Genomic DNA, 9395 nt, shown 5'->3' with positions numbered 1-9395 from the left:
GAGGTGGAGGAGGAGGAGGAGGAGGAGGAGACTGGATTTATACCCCGCCCTTCACTCAGAGTCTCAGAGCAGTTTATTTATTTATTTATTCTGGGCTTTTTTTGTAGAAACTCATTTGCAGAAACTCATTAGCATAACAGGCCATACCCAATAGCAGGAACTCGTTAGCATATTAGGCCACACCCCTGAACGCACAGCCCATTCGCATATTAGGCCACACCCCATGTTACCAGAAGTGTGGTCATACAGCCACACCCACCTTTTGCTTCTTATTCTCTTTACCTTGTTTGTTGTCAAAACCCAGGGCTTTTTGCATGTTAGGCCACACACCCCTAATTGTAGCCAATCCGAATGAGTCTCTGCTGTTGGGTGAGGCCTGTTATGCTAATGAGTTCCTGATGGGCGTGGCCAACTTGGGAGCCAGCCGGAACTCCGTTCCTGTGCGTTCCTGCCCAAAAATAGTCCTGTATTTATTTATTTATTGGATTTCTACCCCGCCCTCCGGCCGAGGCGGCTCAGGGCGGCTCACAACAGGTTAAAACAACATACCATTCAAAACAACGAATAGAAAACAGAAAATACAATAAATACAATAAAATTAAATAAATACAGCGGCATCCTATGGTAAAGTGCGAGTGCGACCCAGCCGGTGCAGTCAGTTCTTATTGGAACGCCTGGTGAAACAGCTCCGTTTTCATGGCTCTACAGAACTGCTGGAGGTCCCACACAGCTCTAATCTCATTGGGGAGCTCGTTCCACAGTGTTGGCGCCACCAGGGAGAACGCCCTGGTCCTGGTTACCGCCAACCTGGCGTCCCCCCACCCGGGGCCCCCTGGGCCGGGGGGGGGGGGAGGCAGTGTTGTGTTCCAGACCGCAGTCCTCTTGGGGGAATGTACAGGGAAAGGCGGTCCCTCAGGTAGGCAGGCCCCTGACCATTTAGGGCTTTAAAGGTCAAAACCAGCACCTTGAAGCGAATCCAGAACGCTATTGGGAGCCAGTACAATGACTTCAGCACAGGCTGGATGTGCTCCCACCTGGGGAGGACCATCAACAACCTGGCTGCCGCGTTTTGCACCCGCTGCAGCTTCCGAAGTTGCCCCAAGGGCAATCTCCTTCCCTTCCTCTCCCCACAACAGACACCCTGTGAGATAGGTGGGGCTGAGAGAGCTCTGACTGAGAGAACTGTATGGTTTTCCCTTGTATGGTCATCGCCCCGCTCCCAGCGTGCCCAGCGTCATAGTGTCACTTCCGGGTGACGTGCGTGCAGCGCGCGCACACTTTGGACGCCGGACGGGAGTCCCCCGCTCCCGTCCATTTCAGATTTGGCAACCCTAGATGGACCCCTGCTCTGACCCAGCAGAGCTCTTCTGATGCTCTTACCCCTAAAACCTTGTTGTTCTCTAAGGTACCACTGGACTCAAATCCAGCTCTTCTTCTAAAGACCATCACGGCCACCCTCCCGACAAGATAACCCCTGACTTACTTTCCACGTTTACTTTTGCCTGGGTCTTGTCATGGAGGGTCTCGCAGGAATAGAAGCCCCGGTCCGCATAGGTGGCGCTTTTAATCACCAGACGGTGCTTTTTCCCATCCGCCTTGACCTCCATGTTGGCGTCTGGATGGAGCACGCTGCCGTTCTTCATCCACCTCACCTCTGCGGTGGGCTTGCTTAGCTCCACTTCGAGGGTCACTGTGTCCTTCTCCTCGACAGATTTGGTCTCCAGTTTCTTCACGAATAATACCGGGGCCTCTGCAGGCAACACACACAAACACATGGGGGGAAGGGCAATTTTGAGAAAATCCCGAAACTGCAAAGCTAAAAATTATGGCGTGCAAATGATTAGGTGCTAGGAAAGAGGTTGGAAGACTCTGGAAACATGAGAGGACAAGACCAATGCTCCCTCTAAGCTGTGGAGTCTAAGCTGTGGAGGCCCTCTAAGCTGTGGAGTCCTGGCCCCACTGGTGGACCTCCTGATAGCACCTGGTATTTCTGGCCACTGTGTGACACAGAGTGTTGGACTGGATGGGCCTTTGGCCTGATCCAACATTGGTGTCTCTTATGTTCTTATGTTCTAAGTCCTTCTTCACCCAAAGAGTAATTAACACATGGAGTTCACTGGTTTGGATAAAGATATGGAACAGAGGTCCATCAGTGGCGATTAGCCACAAGGTATAGATAGGAACTCTCGGTCTGGGGCAAGGGATGCTCTGTATTCTTGGTGCTTGGGGGGGGGGTCAACAGTGGGAGGGCTTCTAATGTCTTGGCCCCACTGGTGGACCTCCCGATAGCACCTGGTATTTCTGGCCACTGTGTGATACAGAGTGTTGGACTGGATGGGCCTTTGGCCTAATCCAACATTGGCGTCTCTTATGTTCTTATAGATAAACATATGGAGCAGAGGTCCATCAGTGGCGATTAGCCACAAGGTATAGATAGGAACTCTCGGTCTGGGGCAAGGGATGCTCTGTATTCTTGGTGCTTGGGGGGGGGGTCAACAGTGGGAGGGCTTCTAATGTCTTGGCCCCACTGGTGGACCTCCCGATAGCACCTGGTATTTCTGGCCACTGTGTGATACAGAGTGTTGGACTGGATGGGCCTTTGGCCTAATCCAACATTGGCGTCTCTTATGTTCTTATAGAAGATATAGCAAAAGAGGTGTAGCCTGAAATGGAGGAAGAACTTCCTGAATGGTGAGGCGTGTTTGACACCGGAACAGTCTCCCTTGGGAGGTGGCGAATTCTTCCCCATTCGAGGTTTTTAAGTACTGTTTGGAAACCTCCTTGCTGGGGACATCATAGTCCCTGTGTTGGCAGGGGGTAGGAATGGATAACCCTGGTAGCCTTTCCAGCTCTGAGATTAAATAACTAAACAAACACCCTCTCTGCTAGAAGGAAATTCATCAGAAAGAGCACCTTACATGAAGCTTACATGAAGCTGACTTATACCGAATCAGATCTTTGGTCCGTCAAGGTCAGTATCGTCTACTCAGATGGGCAGCTAGGGTTGTCGCTCCGGTGGAGGGATTTGGGAGGCATTCTGGGTTGCCCCTGAGGTGATGACCTCACCCAGAAGTGACATCATCACACTGGGGACATTGCGCAGGGACCCTCTAGTTTGAGGGCAAAACTCTATGGTAAAACTGACTGGAAACCATAAAGTTTTGCCCTCAAACCAGAGCGTCCCCCGAACAACGTCCCTGGCGTGGCGACGTCACTTCCGGGTGACATCTTTATGTTGGGGAAGTCACGTGGGGGCGTGGCTGTTTGGGGGCGGGGGTTTTCCCCCACGGGCCAGCCGACCAGCAGTGGGCTGAAGCCCCGAAAACCGGGAGAACCCCCGCTCCAACCTGGGGACTGGCAAACTTACTGGCAGCAGCGCTCCAGGGTCTCAGGCAGAGGTCTTTCACATCACCTCCTTTAACTGGAAACGCCAGGGATTGAACCTGGGACCTTCTGCATGCCAAGCGGAGGCTCTACCACTGAGCCACAGCCCCACCTGGCTCAGATGTTTCTCTCTTTTTAATTTTTTTTTCTCTTTCAAAAAAAAAACACAGGGAGAACAAGGGAGGGGAAATACTCCCTAACATGCTAGATTTCTGTTTCCAGAGCTTTCTTAAGTGGCGAAGAATTCCAGCCGTCTGAAGTGACACACTCCGTTCCACCACCTCAGGGTTCTATCGCCTCTTTCCGCCACATGAATAGACCCAGCCACGGGGAACAGCTGTACAAACAGGCCGTTGCGTGGTATAAAATATGCTCCTTGCCGCTTCCATCTTCTCACCTTCAACCGACGCCAGGCACGCTGGGGGCGGGGCCACGGCCATACGAGGGCAAACTATAGAGTTTTCCCTCGGATGGTCGTGGCCCCGCCCCCAGCGTGCCCGCGTCACTTCCGGGTGACGCGCACGTTGGGGTGGAGTTCCCCCCGGGGCCTGATCCGCCGGCGACGGGGAACGGGCCTCTGAGGCAGGGGTTTCCCCGCCCCCCGGGGAGATTTGGGAAGCCTACCTTCAACCTTGAGGGTCGCTTTGCTCTCCACCCCTTCCGCTTCTGCGGTGATGTCAGCAGAGTCCTCCAGGGCCAAGTTGGTGATGGTGAGGCTGTGGCTGGTGTCCTTCTGGGCGATCAAGTATTTCTTACTGGCCTCGATTTTGGTTCTGTTGCGGCTCCACGTGACGGCTGCGTCGCGGGGGGAGACCGTGCACTTGAAGACGGCCTCCTTGCCTTCTTCCGCCACGATGTTGTGGAGGCCTTTGACAAACTTCACCACTCTGGGCACTGGGGGAGGGAAGGATATTCATCAGAATAATAATAATCAGGGCTATTTGGGGGCAGGAACGCACAGGAACGGAGTTCCGGCTGGCTCCCGAGTTGGCCACACCCAGCAGGAACTCATTAGCATAACAGGCCACACCCAACAGCAGGAACTCGTTAGGATTGGCTACATTAGGGGGTGTGGCCTAACATGCAAAGGATTTCCTGCTATAAAAAAAGGCCCTGGGTTTTGACAACAAACAAGGTAAACAGAATAAGAAGCAAAGGCTGGGTGTGGCTGGATGACCAGACCTCTGGTAACATGGGGGTGTGGCCTAATAGGCTAATGAGCTGTGCTGTCAGGGGTGTGGCCTAATATGCTAATGGGTTCCTGCTGGGCTTTTTCTACCAAAAAAGCCCTGATAATAATCGTTATCATCGTCATTCCAAGCTGTGTCTGAGGAAGTGAGCAGTGACTCACACGAACACGTGAAGCTGCCTTCTACTGAATCAGACCCTTGGCCCATATAAGTAAGTATTGTCCACTCAGACAGGCAGTGGCTCTCTGGGGTCTCAGGTGGAGGTCTTTCACATCACCTCCTGCCTGGTCCTTTTAACTGGAGGTGCCGGGGATTGAACCGGGGACCTTCTGCATGCCAAGCAGAGGCTCTGCCACTGAGCCACAGCCCTTCCTCCCTCTGCTCTCTAAGCCACTACATGCTCAGTCCTGAACATTCTACAAAATGGGGGAATTTCACATTACCAGTTTCCAGATGAACTGGTACAGGGCTGCCATTTCACACACAGCTTGCCCCTACCGGAAAGGAGCCGATTCACAAGCGGTTCGGCGTTTCACACACGCACCGCTTCGTTTTCCCGCCGTTTTCTTCCCGCGCGGGCGATCGGGGTTGTTTTTTTAAAAAAAGGTTCGGCTTATAGCGATATATTGATATATCGCTATACCAGAACCTCAAATGGTCGCAATAACGATCCCATTGGAATGCGACTCCTTAGAGGTTCCGGTATAGCGATATATCGATATATCGCTATAAGCCGAACGTTAAAAAAAAAGCACGCGCGACCGAAAAAAGGCGGGAAACAAGCGTATCGGAACCGGGAGAGGGAACGGGAGACTCCTCGGAAGCGGTTGACAGGTAAATCGCTTCCCTCCCGGTTCCTATACGGAAGAGAGGCTTCTGTGTCTGAAATGCCACTTAGATCCCGGTAGGGAACCGATTCCTAACCGGGTTCTGTCTGAAATGACAGACCACAACCCGGTTGAGAATCGGTTCCCTACCGGGACATAGCGCCTGTCTGAAATTCCCCATGGTCTTCCAATGAGAACGACACCTTATGGCTTACACCACTGATGGCGAACCTTTTAGAGACCGGATGCCCAAACTGCGACCCAAAACCCACTTATTCATCCCAAAGTGCCAACACGGCAATTTAACCTGAATACTGAGGTTTTACTTTAGAAAAAAACAACAAATACATTAACTTAAGATGACCCAAACAAAGTCAGGAAAGCAATCCCAAATGCTTTCATTGACTTAAAATTATTTGGCAGAGAATTCGACACTTTAATGATGGTCTGGGCCTGGCTGGGGCGATGGCACGCGTGCCCACAGAGAGGGCTCTGAGTGCCACCTCTGGCACCCGTGCCATAGGTTCTCGCCACCACTGGCTTACACCATTTTCTCTGTAGTGTTCTCCCTTTCCCCACTGCCCTACCTAAAGGCCATTCTTCTTTAAGTATTATCTAACAAGTTCCTGATCCCTACGAAGAAGAAGAAGAGGATGAGGAGGAGATTGGATTTATACCCCGCTCTTCTCTTCCCTCGGAGTCTCAGAGAGGCTTACAAACTCCTTTCCCTTCCCCTCCCCACAACAGACACCCTGTGAGGCAGGTGGGGCTGAGAGAGCTCTGACAGAACTGTCCTTGAGAGAACAGCTCTGACAGAACTATGGCTTGCCCAAGGTCATCCAGCAGCTGCGAGTGGAGGAGTGGGAATCAAACCCGGTTCTCCCAGATTAGAGTCCGCGCACTTCACCACGACACCAACGGGCGATGATTTGATCTTGCAACATCTTCAAAGTAGCACGTTCGCTAGGATGATAGACCCCCAAATGGCCAGTGCCCCCTACCCAGGCCCGGGCTCCGACCCATACCTATGGGGGTCACATGAACGCTGCATTTCTCATCCCTCGCTTCACAGCAGTATTCTCCCTTGTCTTCCGTCCGAAGCCCCGTCACCACCAGGACACGTTTTTCACCGATCTCGTGCATCTGGTAGCGCTTATTAGCTTTCAGCTCCACTCCGTCCTTGCGCCAGACGACTTCGCCCCTGGTCTGGTTCAGTTCGCAGCTCAGAGTCAGGGTCCCTCCGATCTCCGCCTTAACGGGCTCCAACTTCTTGGCAAACTTCACTGGAATTTCTGAGATTCATCGGGAGGAGGGGAAAAGGATATCAACAGAGGCACACACCAAGAAACAAAAGCTTCTCAAGCATCCACATTAAGCCGCCTTGAACTATAAGGAAAAGGACGTATAAAAGTTTTAGTTAATAATTAATACAGTTTTGCCTGCTCTGACTTTTCTCCTTCCATATATGTAAAAGAAAGTCCCCTCAACGTAGAATCAACGCCCAGGCCAAACTGCTGGACCTAGAGACACCAAATTCGGGGAGAGCGCTCCCACCGTGGCGTAGGTGCTCACTAAAAAGGGATTTTTAGAAATTCGACCCCTACGTGGGTCAAAAGGGGGAAAATGTGCTCCCCCCATCAATGTTCCCGCTAAGCTGTGGGGTCTTGTGAGCAAAAAATCCACTTTGTGAGCTGCTGGTATTAAAGTTGTGAGTGAGCGATTTGGCTGCTGCATAAATTACCTTGCTCTGGAGCCACCCTTCCTGAGCAAAGAAAAAAATGTGTGAGCTGGAGGCTGAAAAACTGAGCTAGCTCACAGTAACTCAGCTTAGAGGGAACACTGCCCCCCATTGAATCCTATGCGGCTGCCAGGCAGCTGCTTCTCTGCACCCCCCACTCTCTGATTGGTCAGCTGCAGAGCTCAGTGTTCTGAGGTTAAAAAAAACCCCAACAGTTACAGGGAACTGCAGACAGCTAATGACAGCTGAGGAAATCAGGAGTGGACAAGAGGTGAAGGAAAGCTGCTGGCCCAGCCTCTCTGATTGCTTCCAATACACTCCCCCCCCCCACCTCCTACACCTAACAGGCGGTTGTCTGTCAGGTGCAGCCCCACCTCCACAGTGACTTCTAATACTCCTCCCCCCTCCTCCTCCTACACTGGACAGGCAGCTGCCTGTCAGGTGAAGGAGAGGAGGTAAGATGGCTTCCAACACACTCCCCCCACCTCCTACACCTAACAGGCAGTTGTCTGTCAGGTGCAGCAATAGTTGCAGGGTGATTAAAGCCATGAGGAAGCCTGCCCCAGCAGTAACGCCTTAGTGATCCTGCCAGCCCTGCCTTCACAGTGGCTTCTAATACTCCTCCCCCCTCCCCGTCCTACACTGGACAGGCAGCTGCCTGTCAGATGTAGGAGAGGAGGTGAGATGCTTACAGTCACGGGGAGGTTTGCTCAGCAGGACTGCCTTGAGCAGGGCCAGGGTATGAATGTTTATGGGGAGATAGTAAAGGACATTTCTGGGAGCCATTTCGATGCGTGCCTCCCTCATGAACCTGAAGAAATGTCCACCATATCACCACTCCCTCACCCCAACTCCCCCTCACACCTCTCACCTCTTACTGCCCCCAAGAAAGCTCCTGGCAAACATCGAGCCACATACACCAACGCTACAAGGAGGAGGCAACTTAGGAATGCGGCAAAGACATTTGCACATAGTACTCCTGCAGTGCACTGAGCTGCGCAGGCCAAGTACCAGCAAGATCACCCTGAGGTGCTCAGAACAACACAGTCTCCACATGAGCAAAACAATCTAGGAACACAAGTAGAGAGGCCATCACTTTCGTGGAAGGTGGCAGGAGCTGACTTAACCGACGACTGCTTCTTAAGTGGACCGTTCTATGTGGCCTGCTCCAGAGTGAGCTCACCAAGCAGCCTGGTGATCCCAGCACCTGAGGGCAGAACCACCAATGTGGTCTACAGAGAGGTCCTTCAGTAGACAGAGAGAAACGGACGTACGACGTACGTCTCGCTTCATTTCTTACACTGCAATCTTCTCTGTTAGAATTCCTACAACAAATGTCACATTTCAAATTTCACATCATCGGTATTATAACTGGATTTACGGAACTTAAATGCCGTAGCAAAGCACGGGTAGCAGGCTAGTTTTCTACATGCTAAACAGGAAGTTCTCAAAGTCTCCCGGGCTTCCTACATCCCGGGGTCCTTTCTGCACCTGTCTTTTTCCTCGGTGTCTGAGCACATCTCAGTCTTCTGTTCTGCATTCCCTCCCGCTTTCACTGCCATGTTGTGTCCTGGTTCTGCATTTATTTTAGGGGGATCGGCACTCAGACCACTTCCAGCATACTGTTGCCCCGCACTTCCCAAAAGTACTTTCGCCGCGAAAAACAGGTTGCTTACCAGTAACTGGTGATCTTCGAGTGTTTGGTCCTTGCATCTGTTAAATACCTTCATTATGTTGTATACTAATTTGCTGTCCACCCTCTATCTATATATATAGACTAGTAACTTCCAATCTTCTTCGTGGTCTCTGTGCTTCACACCAATGGGATCTAGTGCGCCTGCGCTGGATCTGCCGGTGCCTAGCAAGCTCTTCTAGAAGGATTTTCGTGCCTGGCCCAACTGAGCATGCCCAGGAGCCCCAGTGAGCATGCCCAGAAGGGCAGGCATGGACATCCCGCCAGTTCCTACCAACCGCCGCGCATCAATCTCCTAACAAATCACGTAGAAGAAGACAGCAGCGGGGCAGGAGGGCGGGTGGTGTGAATGCACAGATGACCACTCGAAGATCACCAGTTACTGGTAAGCAACCTGTTTATCTTCTTCGTGGTCTCTGTGCTTCACACCAATGGGAGATTAGCGAGCAGTAGTTTACCTGGAGGCGGGTGCTGTCAGGTGTTTACTGCTTAGCCGAGGCCAAAACCTGACGTCCCAGACTGTCACTGGTGGACTGGCGGACGTCTAGGGCATAGTGCCTGAT

The 9395-nt window shown here is 52.1% G+C and overlaps 1 protein-coding gene across 1 annotated transcript in view; it reads right to left on the bottom strand.

The window, feature by feature from the left end:
• The window catches only part of OBSCN (obscurin, cytoskeletal calmodulin and titin-interacting RhoGEF), a gene marked incomplete at both ends in the record, with an annotated part of 222594 nt that overhangs the window by 178010 nt on the left and 35189 nt on the right, over nt 1-9395 (bottom strand). Inside the window, 3 exons of the mRNA XM_015424328.1 lie at nt 1484-1750; nt 4009-4278; nt 6427-6693. Coding sequence (XP_015279814.1) covers nt 1484-1750; nt 4009-4278; nt 6427-6693 — 804 coding nt within the window. The remainder of the gene's footprint in view (nt 1-1483; nt 1751-4008; nt 4279-6426; nt 6694-9395) is intronic.

The sequence above is a fragment of the Gekko japonicus genome, unplaced genomic scaffold, assembly GCF_001447785.1.
Source record: "Gekko japonicus isolate JY-2015 unplaced genomic scaffold, Gekko_japonicus_V1.1 scaffold2733, whole genome shotgun sequence".
In the NCBI taxonomy this organism is placed as follows: Eukaryota; Metazoa; Chordata; class Lepidosauria; order Squamata; family Gekkonidae; genus Gekko; species Gekko japonicus.
Note: the sequence above shows the minus strand (reverse complement) of the source record. Positions and strands in the feature narration are given on the sequence as shown.